Source organism: Stegodyphus dumicola, chromosome 8 (genome assembly GCF_044657685.1).
Source record: "Stegodyphus dumicola isolate Sdum_Otavi_A_Nest chromosome 8, ASM4465768v1".
NCBI classification, from domain to species: domain Eukaryota; kingdom Metazoa; phylum Arthropoda; class Arachnida; order Araneae; family Eresidae; genus Stegodyphus; species Stegodyphus dumicola.
In genome coordinates, this window is record NC_140775.1 from 159,517,093 (window position 1) to 159,537,137 (window position 20,045).

General features: G+C 34.9%; 1 protein-coding gene across 3 annotated transcripts in view; it reads left to right on the top strand.

Moving 5' to 3' along the window:
* esn (espinas) overlaps window positions 1-20,045 on the top strand; it is a 350,301-nt gene that overhangs the window by 202,580 nt on the left and 127,676 nt on the right. The window contains exon 1 of one of the 3 annotated variants that reach the window (XM_085822641.1): window positions 15,646-16,244. The exons of the other annotated variants lie outside the window; for them this stretch is intronic. Within the exon in view, the coding sequence (XP_085678767.1) occupies window positions 16,090-16,244 (155 nt within the window). The 5' untranslated portion in view covers window positions 15,646-16,089. Of the gene's footprint in view, window positions 1-15,645; window positions 16,245-20,045 lie in introns of those variants that run through there. 3 annotated transcript variants of the gene reach the window in all.

Below are 20,045 nucleotides of genomic sequence, written 5' to 3' on the forward strand. Positions count from 1 at the left end.
TATGGGCCAATTTCCCTGAGGAATTCCTCCACGAAAGACTACCTTCCCTTAGACTGATTGCAATGTTCAAATAACCGGAACATTAATGTTGGTTTCGTCTGGATTTGTATTTTCTGGAGCAAATCAGCTACTTTCCAGAACATTTTCATATTTTTTGGCAAAGTGGGTTTAACTATGAATCAGTTTGGCTTTGAAATCTTCCACAAATGCACTTTTCTTGGATCTGTTGATCTAAATTCACATAAAATATGCGAAGAACAAATTGCACAATAATATTATGAATATATATACATACATATATATATATATATATATATATATATATATATATATATATATAATGTGAATAGTTTTAATGAAATTCTATGTGAAATTGTAGTGTCTTTTATAGAATGTAACATGAAAAGTCTGAAGAGACGAAGCACGCCGAAAAATATAACTCGTAGAGGTAAATGGCTATGTCGGTAAAGTGGCGAGATATCGCCAAGTTGGCAATGGTTTAGGCGACTAATTTTTGACTCCAAGCTTGGCGATCATTTGACAACATTTTGGTCAGGTCCCTATATAACAGTAATTGGTATTGTAATTAAGTAACGGTAATTCGTCCCTATATGTAACTGTAACCATATTCGGCCCTTGTATGTAACTTTAACCTTATCCCTTTTAGTAATTTCAATAAATGGAAGGTACTAGAGATTTCTCGGCGGCCGAGGGGAAACTATACAAAAAAGGATGATTCATCATAATCCTACGTGGTGGTGAAATTCTTACGGTCAACTTTGTAAACAGCTGTGTACATCTCTACTTTTCGTATTTAATCAAAATTCTTACTTTTACTATTTGTGCTATTATACTGATTTCGTGTGTATTTTCGTCTGAAGACTCAACAGTCTAGTGGTTAGAGACATTACTACCATCTCACAGGTCATCCGTTCGAGCCTCGAACTTTTATTTTCGTGATCAAGTGTTTTTACTCTGCTTCATTTTTGCATCCCATCATATTATGACTATTACTGTGTCTTAAGTACTTTCTTGTGTTACCTATAATTTTTATGACTTTTACTGCAATCAAGGTTTCACCACCAGTCCGTATATGATGGCACCTACGATGATATGCTATATAATGCTGACTTCTGGTTATCATGATTTTCATTCCTGTCTTTGACGAACTATGCGAATGCATTTTACCTCCCATAGATTTCTGTAAAAGGCCTTAGGGCAAATTTCAATTTACTAATGAAAACTTTAAAAAGTTGACGCTAGCAGTAGAATGATGTTCCCTCCATGTTCAGTTCTCATTTGTTTAGTTCAACTGAGTTCGGAGTATTGAAAGATCTCCATGGGAGCTTCGCCTTTTAGATGCGCTTTTCATTCCGCTGTGTTTAACATTCTTATAGTTTGAAGTGTAACTACGGATAGTACTCTGTGTGATGCTGAGAAAAACTGTACGAGTCTTTTTGTGCAAAGTTCCAGAACTGTAAAATGTTTCTTTTGGTAAAATTTTGTCAAGCTATCATCGGTTCTGTGCGCATTCATTCTATTACGAACCCGTATACACGCAACAGTAATTTCTTGAAATCATGTCTATAATTAGTTATGATGTAAAATGACTCTGTTTCTTAGCAATTGTCGAACAGTGTAGTCCTCTTTTAGTGGCAATTCTTGTCATGCGTCCTGAATCATAACACTCATTCATAATAATGTCATTGCAACAAGAGTAAAATTTAATAATTCCTGTAGAGCTTAATTAAGTACAGTTAAATCGTAACAGCCCAATTAAATTTACAAATTTGTGACATCACTGTCACAGATTTGGTGTGATGTTAAAATAGGTAAGTAAATTAAATTGATCCATTGAAATTAATTCGACCTTCTATGAATCCAAGAAACTGAGGAATTCGTACTACAGAAACTTTCGAGCATAATAAATCCAAATCGCAATAAAATAAATTAAATTAAATTTGTAGCAATGAATCTCCGTCATCGCGTATGTGATATTTAATCTGCATAGTAACATTAGGAGCAACGATGAAATTCTGAATGTCAGGTGTTCGAGAGTGAAACTATAACATTTCGCTGTGTGATGAAGCTTGCACAGATGTGCCTGATTTAATTTGGCAATAATACATATTGCGTCGCGTATGTGGTATGTATTTTCCGAATGTATGTCGGAGATGCTCTGATTTTCTTAAAGGGGAATTAGTATATCGAGAATATATTTGCAGCATCAAAAAGCCTTAACAAATTGAAAAATATGTATAATTATTGTATTGTGACAATATAGTAATTTCTCGGAAAACTTTTAATGCGCATATTAAAACACATTAGTTTAAACGCAGTCAGTGTACTCGTGCTTGTTAATTAATCAACTTGCATGAGGATTCTTCAAAGATAAACGACATTTGGACGTGGAGCGTATCTTTCAGACTGGCTAGGTTAATGAAGTGTTTCAGTAAATTTATTTTAATTAGCTTGAAGAAATGGATTCAAAGAATTTAATTACTCCAACAATTAATCTTGGGCTTATCGAAAGGTCTGTCTGGACGCAGTTTCAGGAAGATAAAGAAATTGGTGAGGTAATTCATATTGTTTTCAAAGATAAGAACAAGGTTATGCCTTTAAAATAATTAATGTTATTTTCGCCTTTTCACCTGTTGCAGCTTTGTTCAAAAATCTTATTTGCATGCTACGAAAGAAAAACTTAATTTGCAGGGGTGAGATTTTTAAGTGTTTGATAAACATATATTCCTTAAAGATGTTTTAAAAAACCGCCTAGAAATTAAATTTGTTACAGTAAAAATTCGATGATCTGCCAAGTTGAGTAATGCCGAATAATAAATATGCTGGATTATCGGATTTATGAAGACAATGCGTAAAAAATCGGTTTTCTTAACGTAATTTAATATACTGTAAGAATGCATGCTATATACAGAATAACCGTAAAATGCATTTAACTCGATGAAAACACAGTAGAAGATAAATTACAGAACATGAATACCTTATTATTCTTAATATATATTTTGGAATATACTGTATTGCTATTGCATAAATATTTCTAGATTTGAATATCCGCTTTCTTCTCAAAACATTATGGTGGATTGTTTGATTACATCTCCACTAATTTGTGACTGTTATGCTGTATAAATTTCACGGATGTATTTAATGGTTTAGGGCCGCGATTCTCAACCGGTGGTACACGTACTACTGATGGTACGTACGCAAAGAAACAAAGTATTTTTATTTATTAAACTCAAAAATCTCATGAAGAAAAAGAACAATTGATAAAATTTCCTGTGATCGAACTCTAACTGAAGATTTTAAAAATAACACACTCGTTAAATTTGGCTGAACCGAAAAAAGAATTTAAAAGCATTTCAAATAAAGCTATTTAATTTTTATTGCCTTTTTGTACAACCTGTTTGTGTGAATAAGGATTATCTTCCATACTGTATTTGAAAAATAAATACAGATCAAAATTAAAAGTTTATCTTAATTCATGGTTAAAACTAAGTGAAATAAGACTAGACAAAAAGAAATTGATATCTTATTAAATAGGCCCAAATTTCACACTTCCTTTATAATTAAAGTGTTATAGCTTAAATTTTGATAATAAATGGTCACCATTTTTAATCTAATATTTTTTTGTGTGTGCACATGCAATAAAATAGTGAATAGGTTGTGCAAATGGCAATATATATATATATATATATAATATTTCTACTGGGAAATTGAAAAATAACGATTGTAAAACGTAGTGGTGGTACTAAAGTTTTCGGTTTTTGTTTGGGTCAAAAGTCACTTTAGTCAAAAGGTTGAGAATCGCTGGTCTAGAGAGTTTTAAACAAATAATATCGGTTAAACTTTCCTTCCTCATTGCTCTGCAACCTTAACACCTGTGAGGTTTTCCCAGTTGGCTCATCTTTGGCGTCCTTAATCCATTCGGCAAATTTTGTCTTCCAAAAGTACGATTAGAGAAATTTTCAAAAGAGCACGAGGACTAAGTTTAGTAATTTGCAGTGGTTAATCGCAGATATATTAATATTTTCTTTTCCTTCAACAGAATTTTATTTTATAATTTTCTTCATAATAAAGCTGGCTCCGAATGAAGTTAAATGCTTTCAACTATTTCTGAAAGATGCGCTCATAGTCTCTAGCAGCACTCATATCAGCCTGCGCGTGGCATACATACTAGGAGTCAAATTATAGAATTTTTACTGAATGTTGTTTTGTTTGGATAGCTTTAACCCGTAGTTATAGTTCCATTATTCAGAGTATCGAATTTTGCAAGAGGAGTTCTAAATACCTTTAATGTCACTGGTAAATCTTATGAGGTATCTCTTCCGCCTGCTTAGCATGCCTTCGTAGTGTAATGGCCAGCACACTCGGTGCGTATTCGAGAGGTTGGAGGTTCAAGTCCCGGCGAGGACATTGCTCATTTCGCATGTCTCCTGCTTCGAAATAACCTAATGTCTCTACAATCTGAGTAAGGAGTGTGTTAAGTTTTAAAGATGCATAGAAAATAACATAAGTTGTCAATTCAAGAGCCAAAGATAATGAGATTATGCTTAAAATTGACTATAGCATATTGTCATTTACTTCTTGCTCTCTCAATAATTCAAGAAATTTTACCACTCTTCTGGTTGTATTCTTTAATTTTATGTGGCGAGATTTCTTACAGAAATCGTCAATTGACTTTTCTCAGATTGTGTTAAAAGAATAAAAATTTCCTAGCGCCTTTTATATGACAAAGAAGTTACATTACCAGATTATTATATTAAATTATACAACATTACCAGAAGAATGCATTGATACGGTCTCGAATACGATCTATTATATGCGTCGAGGGTCGTCATTGCACTTGAAACACATACATTTAGAAAGTAGTTCAAGCGATCTTATTTGATAATTGCCGACTGTGGCAAGCTATTTCACATTTCCCGATAGTCATCATTGTACTACTGTACTCAGATGTAAAATTGCACTGACAGAAGTCACTATTTTTCATGCACATACTATCTTGATGTCTCTCAATATGGCCAGAAATTTATCCCCATTGTAGACAAATCGTTACTACAGTTTAGCACGGTGAGAGGCAGCATCGCGGGCAACGTACTGCAGATTCCTCAATTGCAATAAATCGATAAAATTTAGCTGCTCTCTAGCACTATTCGCAATTAGCATATTGACTGATCTCATTTCCGTTGATTTCTTTTACCCAAGGGAGTGGGGGTGCTACGAAAATGCAGTGAGTAGCCCTGGCATATGCAAGACCAGAGCGGGACAAATAAAGGTTAAATCACGTGATTCATACTTATAAGTAAAGGCAAATATAGGGTATGCCACTTGTTGTTATAGATACGACCCGGTAGATCACCTATTGTTAGAATACCGCTTATTTTATATGACGTATTTTTTATGCTGTGGTGTAGTGACCGAAACTGCTACACAAACCCCGGGTTGTAATACAAGATTGGAATGAACTTCTAACTCAGGTTCTAACAATAACGTGGATTTTAATAAATAAAAATGTTAACAATTGCAACTCATGACGATGTGGGATTGGATACATTCAGTTGGGTAATTTCAGAAATTTGTTAAAAGGAAGAATGCGCTATCACTATTAACATTACACACGAGGAAGGATAGTTCCAGTGAGACAATATATCCATTGCTTCAGCAGGAAAATCCTGGCTCATCTCAGGAAAAAGGCCACCTTTTTGTCTCGCTGCTCCAAACCTTACTAATTCACGGTGTCGTTACCTGCGCTGAATTCCTGAGCGAAGAATCCTTCACGCGTATATAAAAAAGGTGTCCATCCTCTGACTCTGATGAAAAAACTTCTTTTATCCCTTTGTCCCTTGGAGTGACTTCGAGGCTGCAACCGGAATCATTAACAAAGGCACCTCATTTCACAAGGATTTTTATCTGGACTGAAAAAGGTACCATTGCATTCTGAAATCATTCATCATAGGCAAAGAACCTTTATGCGACCTTATCACCGTGTCATTTTACTGTGGTGGAAGTGTTTCTACTGTCTCCTCGGTTCCCATTTTGTCTTGTATCCCACATAGAATGCTGTAAACACCAAAATACTCGAAGTCTAGGTCCAACCTACATCGAAACTGATTGCAATTTCGAAACACAATATAGGATGTAAAAATCTGAAACGTGTTGTGTATATTATTTTTTCCTTAACTGTTTTACTAAACCCTTGCGTTAGTTTTGTGTAACCTGACCGTGAAATCATATTTATTAAATGTGCATTATCTTTCCTCTTTTCAAAGAAGTGTTTTTACTCTAGAGTTTAATCTAATACAATCAATTAATTAATCCCCCCTCACGTTTGAAATGCTGTTCTGAAAAGAACTAGAAAAAATATAAACTACCTTAAAGTAGTACAGGGATTTTGTATATTGATTTGGACGGAACAAATTTAGCTGAATCCATTCTAATCGGAATTCATTGAAATGCTGTATTAAAGAAATTTATGTTCTGCAAAATGAGCGAAAATTATTTAATGGGTGTATAGAACATAATTTAGTGTATTACCCGTGTTTATTCTGCATTTATAGTTATTTCTTTTACTATCCAAACATTAAGATTATTAGCCAGTAATAGCGTTATAACAGGTAAATTTAAAATAGATTTTTACTAAAGGATTTGATTTTCATTTCTGTTTATTTTCAGAAATTTAGTACAGAAAAAAAGGGTAGAAAGGAAAAGAAAAACAGACTACTTTTTTACTTCCTTTTGTACGAAGTAAAGGAAGTATTGTAATCGCGAAAAATGTCGGGTATCATATTCCAACGATAATATTTAATTGCAACCGCTCTCGAAACAATTTGAACGATGTTTCTGCGTACGGACAGAGTAAAGGATTGTTTTTGCCAAAAAGGATTGTAAAATGCATTTGAAATGGATTCTTAAAAAACTTTTTTTCTTGACGTCTGTTTGAATTACCTCGCTCGCTGAGCTTAGTTGTTTTATCCTTATATGTTGGTAAATTTTCTTTTTTTTCCCCTTTAAAAGTGAGTGCATTCTGTGGTTTTTATGTTCCAGTTAAGGTTTTTAATGCCTCCTATTAATCTGCATGCAATAGTTCTAGAATTGTCAGCTATATAAAAGTTTAAGTGGCGAGTTAAGCGTAACGAACCGCCATTTGTTTACATTTTGAAACTCAATAGAGTGAATTAAGTCAGTTTCTGCACATTCAGTGTCTCTTTGCCGAGTGGGACCAAACGTAAACTTTCAGTTTCGTGCACCGAAAAAAGTTCCTCCTTGTCCTCTTTCCGAATTGCTCGTTTTTGCGTAGAAACTGTAATTTTAATTGTTGTAAAATATACATATATATATTTATATATAATCGTTTTAACTGTAGCTAGTGTTGTATGTTTTTCTGTATTTTACAATTTTTAATGGAGATACATGTATTTTTGGCTTTACCGCGAAGTGAGAACTGAATTGATCGAAAGAGAATTATATCTGTAATGAAATTCTAAGAAATAAGTTTAAATGAAATGCAGCTAAAAATATGCAGAACGTAATAGGCCATACAAGGAAGTCATGTGGTGTCTACATACGATTTTTAAAATTGGAATGAGTTTTTCTCATCAGATCATTAAACATTACTTTCTTTGCGCTATATAATGGATCATTGTTTCTTTATTTTTCTCGTTACATCTACCCTTTTTATTTCTCGTTATACCTACCCCTCCCTCCCATGATAGCTTGCAACAATAATGTATTAGAATCGCTTTGAATGTGATAATGCAGTGTGTCCGAAAATGCGTTTAACGTTACAGGTATTTATTGCAACCGTGCAGTATCAAATTAATAATAAAAACTCACCACACAATGCAGAAAAATAATGGTAGTGAGTAAAGGTTTCGAAATGTTTAGGCTGCCAAATTTTCCAATCATTTTTGTATTACTTACTTGCCTGTCAGTGCCCCCCTGACCTGTCCGTCGGAGCAATACCTCCGAGATTTCCTCAGTGCTTACACTGTGAACCATCGATGTCAAATTTTGAATAAGTTACTGAACTTCATTTCTTTTTTAAATTTTTTTCTGTGGCGCTTTCGCCTTTCATTTTATACGGCGACAGCGAATACGTAAAAAATCAGTTCTAATGTCTGTTTAGTTTTCCACTTGTGTCTGATGTCCGATTTATAACCATACACTTCTGTTAGTCGGCAACTTTGTTGTTAGACAAACAATCAAGCCAGTAGTGGCTGCGGAGGGAAAGCTTTTTAATTTCACTTGGGTAGTCCAGTGGAAGGTGTGCCTATCCTTTTGTGGGCAACAACGAGCCTTAAGCGTTATTTGTTCCGCCGATTGTGTATTAAGAAATGGAATCGCCTGGAGGTTTGACGGAAACCGGTCCTTCCGCCATCCATCAGGACCTTTAATGAGGGGGTACGACACCGGACCCAGCCCAGGAATCTCTATCATTCTTTCCAGGAGCTCATCTTCCCTTCCCCCCTTCCTAACATCCCCACAGAGAAGCCATTAGACGAACTTCGCTCTCTCTCTCCCCAGGCATGACGACTCTTCGAATTCATACCTTCCTTACCTGCCACTCTTAAATCCGAAGAGGAGAAATGACCAATCTTATTGGAACTTAGCGTTTTATTTTTGTTTTAAAGAAGCCAGATTGAGGGATGTGGCTGAGTAGGATTTGTTTTAGTCTGGTCGTCGAAAAAAAAAAAATGTTTATGAAATGTGTGCTTTCGAAAACTGTTATCAAATAAATGATGGAAATATTTTATCTGTTGTTGCAAAATGTGATTTAAAATACCTCCAGGGGGATTTGGGATTTTGTTAGAGAAGTTAAGACTGATGAATGTAGGATTTCGGCTGATTGATGTCACTATGTATGTAGCAGTCTTTTTTTTTTTTTTTTTTCCCCTTTTCCTTATCGTCAGCATTTACTAATTTTTAAAGTTATTTTGTTTAGCATCTTAACAAAATAAAGTTAGAAACAACTTCTTCCACATCAGTTATTGTAACTGACAAAAAAGAATTTCAAAGTAATCAGATTCATCATTGTGACGGAAGTGTATGTAGCATTCCTGTACTTCAATTTACCTTTCTTAGACCTTTGTCTTATGGAAGTATTTAGACAGCCTACTATTTCTTGCAACTCTGTCTTGGACTCGAAATATGCATATAATTTTTTCCCTACATTTCCGAGGGTTGGGGAATAAGTTGCTTATTTTTGAATACTTACTTATAATTTTAGACTTTTTTAAGGCTCATCAGTGGCCTAATGAATAAGACTGCTAGTTCGATCCGAGTTATAATGCACGCTGAGGGGCTGGTTGTATGAGCGTTTTCGTGAGGTTCCGCACGTGTTATGTATTATGTGTGTGTCCCTTAGGAAGCCCTCCGCGAAGGTATCCTTCTCTTAGCAGAACATTGACGTGTTCTGCCTTGATTCAAATCAACCAGACATAATCTAGATTTACTAATCCTCGGTTACCAACGGCTGGTTAGATGCAGTCACAGAATTAATTGCAATAGACCTTGTTAGACTCATTTTCTCAAGGATTAAAGTATTTTTGATGATGTTGTTGTTTCTTTCCTTGAATTTAAGATGAACAGAATCATTTCCTTAGAAAATCCTTTATGATGTTCTCTGGCTTCTTAGTTGTTCTGTGGAGTGCTTTATCTTAATTAAGTACTACCTTAAACTTCTTATAAAGAGGCCCACCAGTGGCCAAATGTATAGAATCTCTGGCTTACTAAACTACTCTGAATATATTTGATTTTCAAGCTATAATAGTGTTGCTATTGCTTACACTATTAGTATAATTTGTAAAATAAATTAAAATCTGTATTCTGAACCGATGATGTATATTTGTTGTTGTGAAAATTGTAACATGTGAGCTCAGAACGCTGTTGCTAAAAATTTCTAATGAAGGAAACCCTCTTTCAATTGAAACAACTATTTGATTGGAAGGAAATTAATGAAACTTAAGTTGGGAAAAATCTATTTCCCTTAGTGGTTTTCAGGTTCTTTTCTTATTAAACTTTATTTGATGTGAATTATTTTAATCTACTGTGGGCATTTATGAATCATTTTTATGAATATTCAACTAATGTCCAATCAGTTAATATTCATATTTAATTTTGTATTAAATCAATTTATAGGCACAGTAGTATGCGCATTAACTATTAATTTTATTTTCACCGTGTTTTTAAATATACTTTAATAAATAAAAGCTTTTTTTACCTACATAGGATTAGTGTAAGAAAATTACAAAATAAAATTCGTCAAAGAGGATAAAATTTAAGAATATTTAGTAAAATAATAATCTATTTTACTTAAGAACCATATCAAAAATAGTTCAATAACCCAGCGTTTTAAAGTGAATAAGTTAATTTGAAATTCTTTTCAAATGACTTCTCAGCGCAGCTTGAAAACCTTCCAGTAAAAGCAATTTTTTCGCGAGAACTTCCCAGTGCCTTTTATATTTCAAGGTTGGCAACATCTGTTTCATGTAAATATCTGGTTATCGTTTGGGCAGTTATTGCAGTTTGAACATTCTTCACAAATAAATTTGACAGATTGATTACCAATATATGCTGTAATGATTCACCTAGAATATATCTTAATTAGAAAATCCTGCTGAGGAGAGAACTCCTTTGGGGGGGGGGCTTTTCCTCAGCAGGATCGCAATTTTAGACACTCGTGTAATAAGTACAGAAAACTAAATGAAAGTGTTATTCGTCTTGAATAGGCAACAATACAATGCAATTTCCATGCGAAAGGAAGAAAAGAGCATTTGAAGCATTCCTGTCTCTCAAATAATTGTAGCTAATACATGCATTAATAGAAGTGAAATAATAGTCGAAGCGTAAAAATAAGTCGTAGCGGCAGTTAGTATATTAAGTAGATTTTATAATAGACAGTTTAGTCAATTAAAACAGTATGTAATTCCGTTACATTTAGTAAAACTCGTCAGTATTTACTTTTCCGAATTAAAAAAAATGATGGTAATTCTGATTTTGTGTTAATTCGTATTGTCAGTGCCTTTCTTTCTGGTATAAAATTGATTCTCTTTAATAATTTCCATGATGGGTACAGTTGCTTAGTTTTTTTATTGCAGAGGATAATTAATAATTTCGAGAAAAATGCAAGTGAGGTACAGGTCAAAATCATTATAATAATTATTACATAAAATGCCGTGCTTTACATAAAATAATACGGTCGAAATTTTGTAGGAGTGTAGAATTTAGAATTTAATCATTAGTCCTCCTCCTGAAAAATGATTTGCGTGCATTAATGAGCCAGTGGGCGAATTAATGGAACTAGTTAATGAGCCGGTGGTCAGTCTCATGAATTAATTAGACGGTAGATAACTTAAATGTGTTTTTAAAACATGCGTTGGGAATTGCTTCCTGGCTGTATATCATTAACGCAGTTGGTCGTGATCCGTAGGAAACTTCATTTTTTTAAACAGGAATGGATTGCGAGATTGGCCAGTAAAACATTTTAGCAAAATCGTGTTTTTCTAGTTGTGGACAAGAACCTGACAATGAACATTGCGACGTAGTATTAATCTGTTATTGCTATCATTTCTGGTCTAAGCCCGCCGGGGCAGAGCAGTAAGACCGCTGAATGTTAGTAGTTCGACCTCGGTTCAAGTCCCGGTGAAAAGGCTGGCTGCATGGAAGTTTTCGTGGTTATCCAAAATACACTGGTGTGCAAAAATTAAGGACGAAGTCGAAAAATTAGCATATCAGCTGAACGAAGAGGCAGAGCGGACAGAAAGACCAATCAGGAGATTAAGTAAGGTGATGTACGGTAGCACATGCGTAGATATGCAGGTAGACGTAATGGGGGAGTGTCTGAGTAGTATAAAGCATGTTGTCGGTGTAAGATCAGTATTTCTGGCAAAGAAATCGCACGCCGTATAGCAGTTAAAATCACACCGAGTTGCTGCCTCAGCGAGAAATGGCGAATAATCAATCTGTTAGACGACATCTGGATGCTTTTACCCGAGGTCGAATCATTGGGAAGTTGGAGGAAGGCCGCAGTGTGACAAGTGTGGCTGCAGAGTTCGGAATTGCTCACAGCATCGTTTCACGACTTTGGAGACAATTTCAAACTACGGAACAGCTATCCGGGGGTTTAGTAGTGGTCGTCCACGAGGAACCACATCCGCAGATGACCGGTATATTGCCTTACAGGCCAGAAGAAACAGGCGGCAGACAGCGGGAGAAATCGCTAGACACACGACACAGGCGATGGACGACCGATATCGCGTTTTACCGTGGCCAGAAGACTGCACGGTGGTGGTCTGTTTGCACGACGCCCTGTACGGTGTGTACCTCTAACGCCTGCCCATCGGAGAAGGCATTCTCTGTGGTACCGGGAACACCGGAATTGGAGAGACAATGAATGGGGACGAGTACTCTTTACAGATGAGAGCAGATTCAGTCTGAGTAGCGATTCTCATGGCATACTCATCTGGAGACAGCGGGGAAGCCGCAATCATCCCTCGAACATCATTGAAAGGGACAGGTATGGAGGTGGCGGTGTTCTCGTTTGGGGAGGCATCATGCTCGGTAGTCGTACAGACCTTCACATCTTTGACGCAGGTTCAGTCAACGGGACCCGTTATTGTAACGAGATTCTTCTTCCATATGTGCGTCTTTTTAGAGGCGCTATGGGTCCGCAGTTCCTTTTCATGGAGGACAGTGCACCATGTAATCGCACAGTAGCTGCCGAACAGCTCTTAGAGAGTGAGGATATTGAACGTATGGATTGGCCGGCACGATCTCCGGATCTCAATCCCATCGAGCATGCATGGGATTTTCTAGGCAGACGCTTGGCAGCTCGTACCTTACCACCAGTAACGATTCCGGTGCTTCGATTGGCGCTGCAAGACGAATGGGCAGCAATGCCTCAACAACTCATTGACACCCTCATTTTCAGCATGGGCAGACGCTGTGAAACCTGCCTAGTAGTCAGGGGAGATGGATTCCCCCATTAAAGACCGGATGTTTCTTGCTGGACACCCATCACAGGGATGTTTCGGCCTTCAGTCGCATTGCGCTCCAGGCTACTTTTTCAATAAAGCTTCTTTTTATCGTTCTGATTTCTCTTTTAGTAAGTGTTGCTTACATTACTCATGTCGTTACGTATTGGGGATCTTACGGTATTAAATGTGTTGATTTGGAAAGCTTTTGTACAAAGTTATATTGAAAAAACCGTCTCGTCCTTAATTTTTGCACACCAGTGTATAGCAAATCTACCGAATATTGAAACCAGGGAGGGATAAATAATATGAGAATAGTGGATTTTGTTTGTTTGTTTCCTTGAATACGGCAAAGTACACGATAGCTATACCATTAAAAAAAAATACAGACGAGTATAATTTCATCTGAGCACGTATAGTTGGCCCAGCTGGAATCCCAGTGAATGAGCTGTTTGTATGGAGTTTTCATGGCTTTTTCTCGTGTTTAATGTGAATATGAGCCAGTTTCCCTTAGAAAGGTTTCTGTGAAGGCATTCCGTCTCTTAAACAGATAAACCTTGCATGCTTTGCCGTAATCCAAATAATTGAATCCGCTTTCCATTTAAACCAGCAAGGCGGTTAGGTAAATTGCTTTTGCGGTTCGAATCCCTGAAGAGGCGTGTATGTTTGCGACTGTTGAGGGTTCATGGAGCACTTAAAATCTGTTAGTGTAAAAGGTTTTTGAAGATGTTGCTAGTGCTAGAGAAGGATATCATTCCCTGATCTCTATTGGAATCATGCTGCACAGAAATCAGACTCGGGTATCTCTAAAATCGCTATTCATCAGCAATATGCACCTACAGCTCTTCATGGACTGTGTAAGCATTCGACAGCGAACAAATTCTTGTGTTTCATAAAAATAAAATAGAGATATAATTCAGAAAAATTAAGGCGGGGTTCAATAAAGACTCTTGACACGCAGTTCTCTTTCAGAAGCTGTCAGCAACACTGTTCTTGGTGTTTATGAGGTCAAAACAGGATTGATTATACGGATAGTTATAGAGTGATTTCAGGGTCTAGTCCAAGCCTTCTGATCCAGATAGTAATCAGGCCCTAGTAAACAGTAAACAAAAGAAGTGCAGGTTTCTCTACAAAATACACATTTTCAATAGTACAGGTACGCCAAAAGAAGTACAAGTTCCTCCGCTATTCGCAAAGTGAAATTTTCATAATTGTTTAATATCTTTCGTATGAGCCGAAATGGCATTGTAAAGAAAAAAGAATTATCGTTGGTTTATATGAGAAGCATTTTTAAAATATTCTTAGACTCAAAAAATAATCAGTTTGAGATTGCACGAATTAATACGTAAAACTTAAATTAATATTAATTCATTATTATAAAAAACAGAAATGGTATGAGGACCTGTATAAAGTCGAAATACAGTAGTTCACTTTACAGAGAGAGCTTGGAAGAAAATTAAGCACACTGTAAGACTGATAAACAATTGATTATACACTCAACTCCCGACTAACGGAGGTAATATTAGAGACGACGTCCACTGTTATCTTTAAATAACAGGGTAATCCGAATGCGGCTCAAAAATGCACGGAAAAGAGAAATTAACAGAAAGAGAGTTATTTTCATATATTTTCTAGCAATCTAATATGGAAAATATGTTCATTTTGTTAAGCAAATTAAATTAATATTCTAAACAAAAAAGAATGCATTATAGAAAAGGAAGAAATTAAATCATTAGAAATGAAGAAACTATTATAAAGGCAATATGTAACAAATCCTCGATTTAAGTGGCACCGGATGGCAATTCAATTCATATTTTGATGTTGTTGCAATCTGTGATGTTTATTTCAAATTCGACAACCTCAAGCGCGTATGCTTACAGTTGTGTTCATAAATTTCAAGTAATTTGCCTTAAATTAAGATGTCTACAAAACATAAAGCATAACATTTGGAAACCCTATTATGACTTTTCATAAATATGTTGCTATGAATCTTCATTAAAAGTCTGAAGAATGATAATTCTTTAGACTTTTAATGAAGAACAATATTCACAATAAAGTTTGAACAGATCGGCTAGGTTCAAACACGCTCAGAAAAGTATGAACTTTTTACTTGACTGAGTTCAAACACGCTCTATTTTTTACTGAGTTTATAATGCTTATATAGGTAAGTTTACGCTTTTATTATTATGGATTAAAACACAAATATTATGACATCATCTACTATCACTGTTGTTATTCCACGTATGTTCCATACACAGTTTATTTTACGCTGATGATTTTTGATATTAAGGACTTAGTTAATCCGCCTTGTGTTAAATTTAAATGGCAGTTAGTTAAAAGCACTTATTAATTTTTCGCTCTTTGCTATTAAATGGGTATCAGATGCATGTATCGGATTTGTTTACAAATTTTATTTTTAGGAAAGTTAGTAAAAGAATGTGGAACCACCGAGCCAAATTTACAGGTAACTATTAATTCGTCGTCAGATTTTATTATTAAGTTTTTGGATTTGAGGAACAATCCCATTCACCTTACAAACGAGAAACTTGTTGGCGAAAATTTTTTGGCGAATTGGCGGTGTCCGGAGCAAAAGCTGATTCATCGCTGGACGAACAAGTTGAGGGTTTTAGCGAACATTCGCCGTCCATCATTCGTGGCTCCAAACGGGAACGGCGTTTGACAATTAAAAAAGTGTTTACCTGTGGCCGGACGTTTCCTGGCTCCATTCTTACTTCGCAGTCACGGTTGTAGGGAACATTTGTCTTACGCTATTATTTATTTTTCTTCAGCCTCTCTCTTTCTCTTCCTTTGTACTTTTCATTTTTTATTTCTCTCCTTGGATTAATAATGGGCAGTGAATCGTGGAAAACTATAAATTTGAGTATTACAAACTTCGGATTATCAATGTTTATGGACCTGTTGTGAAAATGTGTTGGTGATGAGGATGATGTTTGTGGCACTATGTTACATACATTTTTTCCTCACGTTTTAATAAGAAAAGATCCACTGTGCATCGCCGGTTACGTTTGTCAGTACTACATGAAATGTGCATGGCAGGAGAATTAATACTTTTCTGCTACCTAGAAAATGGATATCGCCCCCTATGAGTAATTCGGGAGTAAAGGCGAGTTCTGTACTCGTCTGTCGTCAGTGGTGGAAAGTATGCTGGGTGTACGGCGACCAATACAAGCTGTACCGTCAGCTATACGGGAAGAAGAAAACCACCTCTACCTCTTTCACTATACAGAAAGATGACTGGTAAGTCCTTTCTTTCATCAAACAAATAGAATATACCGTTATTTCCAACGTATAAGTCAATATTTTATTCTGCAAAAATATCCTATAAAGTCTTATCGATTTTACGGCAGATATTAGCTATCAATAATGACTTTTAATTACATATACTATCCTTCCTTATAGGTCCTTCATGCTGTCAAAAATCTGTAAAAAATCGTGCATGTAAACTGTTTTCTTTGTTGACTTATCCTTAAATAATAGGCACAGATTTCAAGCATCATCATCTGAAATTAAAATGTTCATTTATTAACGCCAGAGAGGCTATTAGTCTCAATCAAAACTAAGCTGAATCACTGAATATCGCGGTTATATAAGACCAATGCAAAAGTCTTATATTAGTATGTTGTGACCTCACTATTATTCATTATTAGCGCAAATTGCACTGTTTGACTGCAGTTTTATATCTCGAAAATGGAAGACGAAAAAATCCGTAAGTACCCGAGATTCCTTTAAAGAACCTAAAGAGTTTTTTGGAAAATTCGTATGCTATATATATTTATTCCTATCTTCTTTCATTTGCTTCACGATAATAAGTAAGATAAATTAAGTTTTTAGACTCTTCATGGTGATTACATTGTATTTTGTACTAAGCAGATAAAACTTGATTTATTCAAAACTTAATTTGATAAATACCTCGTTATGTTTGACAGGAAAATTTTAAAAAATGAATTTTGGTGGTATCCCTGTATGAAAATTATGTATGTATTTTTGCTCCCAGTCTGTTTTCAGCGGTATTAAATTATGTTTGAAATGTGTAAAGCTCTCTATTGTGTAACGAATCGAATAATGCTTTAAACTCAAGTAATCAACCAACGTACCTCTGTCCTGTACAACGTTTAACCCTTGAGACCACAGTTATCTGTCTCCAGTTAATACTGATGTTAACTCTCGTCGAACTCACAGAGTCGAACTTTTTTGAATGTTCATTGCTGATGTTCACTCGTCTAGAGCACAATGAGATCTAAAGTTTTTTGACTGCTCAGTGATCTCTCGGGGACTGATTTTGATTACTCTCATTTTCGGAAGCATTACTTGTAAACGTAAACATTATCCAGCTGAGATAGTCTGTAGTGGTTTAAAATCGAAATGTCGGTTTGTTTAAATTTCCCTATGTACATATGCATATTTTTAAATGTAATCTTCTTTGTAACTTCATCTGGTGTCGAGGCTACAGTCATTTTTAGCAATTCAGACTAAAGCATTTAAAATATATTACTGAAATTCATTTTCCGAATTTTTTTTTTTTCTCCTACTAAAAAAGAAAGTACTTAACCCCTATTTATGAAATACCTCGTACCTCACCAGCAGCAGCTACACGTCCACACCATACTGATTTTTTCCCCCCCTCTTCGCTCTTCTTATTTCTTCTCCAATTTTTTTCCCTTCGCCTTTCTGAATCATGTCAACCAAGATGCTGATGTCACTGCTAAAGATAGGAATAATAACTAATTAGGTAACTCATGCCTTAAAACTTACTGATTTCATAATATCTTAAAAGAAGAAAATTAAATTCAATATTTTGATATTTTCCGTTATTTTCAGACACTAAATTGGCATTTGTGTCAGTAGTTCGTATGAACTTTGTGAATAAATGTGCCAGAAAAGCAAAAAAATTAAACAAAAACTTGGAATTTTTTTTACAACTTCAAGTAGTAACAATTCTTACAGGCGAAGATATCCGAAGTAAATCATTCGGGTAATTTCACCAATTTAAAGCCAAAATACTGTAGCGAATATTAAAAAAAATAGAACAACACTGACATTCTGTAAATGGGAAGATTTTTCATTAGACTTCCGTCAACGAGGCACATTTGCCTTTTCTAATATAAGATTTTTACTGCAACCGTTTCCATCAAAATGTCAGGTTTGCGATTTTTGATTTATGGCCGTTTTGAAATTGCAAGAAATGGCCGTTTTGCAAGTTCTTCAATCCATCAACGGAAATAATAACAATAATATATATATGATTTTCTTTTAAATTCTTATCAGTTTCGCCTTTCAAATTTCTTTTTCACTTCTTGCTTTTCAGTTGTCTTTAAAATGCGAATATCATATAAAGGAACCTTCAATTGCATTGGGCTAATTCCTTCATCAATCATATCTACGAAGCTCCAAACAGCTAAAAATGATTAGGTAAATATATAAAAAATATCAGCAAGATGAAGTACAATCATTTCCTAAGAATTTCGTTTTCTTTTCTTTCTAAGGGAAGACACTTATTTTCTTTTCATTGTTCTAAACACAAATGAAAATCAAGCGAAATTATGCATATGAAATGAACACCACAACCCGTATTTTGTAGTATAATAATTGTTCAGCTGTTTATTCTCGCTGTACATATATCAGCGCAGTCGTCGTTGCCCTAGTCATTGTCCTTCTATGTTAATAAGCTCTGTCAATGTTTTTCGCTTGCCATTGTCCATCTATGTTAATAAATGTTTCATCATGAATTCATTCATATTCGATTTGATGCTCTCATTTGCGTTGACTGAATTTAACGCATTAAAAATCCAATTACTATCCGTATTTTTATTATTTAATTAGTTACCTTAGCAAATGAATACCATAACATACAAATGAAATCGAATGTACAAATAGTCAAAATCAATGAAATCATTTGTACATTATGGTATGATATGTATCCATGTTGACGTCACATTGCTTGCCGTCAATTCATCCCATGCTTCGCATATTATTTTTTATAACATTGACGTCGTAGCTCTTCCAAAATTCTGATAAAATAAGCTCGTGGAACATAATATATTTCAGAATATACAATAAAACTAAATTACTAAACGGAAATATGCTATACCCTATCGCATAACTTTGGAAACGCATAAAAATAAACCGCACTACACACTATAAAAAAGATTTGATTGTAAGATAAGAGGAACTTGGGATTTGTGTGTGTGTGTGTAAAGTTTTTTTTTTTTTTTTTTTTTTTTTTTTTTTTTTTTTTTTTTTTTTTTATTTTGCTGTGTTAAAAATTAATTTATTTTGAAATTATCAGGTTAAGATTATGCGAAGTATTGCTGCTATTGTTGCATTTAGAAGTTGTGCTTAAATTATGAGCTGGGTTAAGATACAATTACACGCTGAACAAGTATTAATGTAAAACAACAAAAATCAGCATAATATTTTCAAAATTTCACAGGACTAGTTTCGATGGTTTTACCGAACCACCATCCTCAGCTTGTTTCATCAACAGATGGCTCCAGTAGCTTGACTCCAGTCCAATATTTCTTATCTTATCTAATCACTATACCTTATCTCGTTTATTTGCGCTTTTGCAGCTGAGGATGATGGTTCGGTAAAACCATGGAAACTAGTCCTGTGAAAATTTGAAAATATTACTCTGATTTTTGTTGTTTGACTTCTAAATTATGAGCTGGGTTATTAGTTCCTAATTTGCTATTTGATTTGTAATTATTTAAAGCATTCTTGTAGTCTCAGCCACAAGAAGTGAAGTTTTTTGTTAATGTCTTACTTTGTAACCCTATTGTAACGAAAAACTGTTATATGCTTCTCCTGTTGTTACATTCACGTAACAAACCTTTATCGGACCTACGGAAGCGAAAGGCAGTAAGAAATATTTTTCAAGAAATGCATTGCCCTCAAAAATGTAGTATGTAGAAGAAGAATTCTCTAATTGGTTGACCTGCATGAAAGAAAATTTTCAGTACATTTTTTTTTTTTTTTTTTTTTTTTTTTTTTTTTACTTTAGCATCGTAAAATAGTTGTGAATACATATGGGAAGCAGAA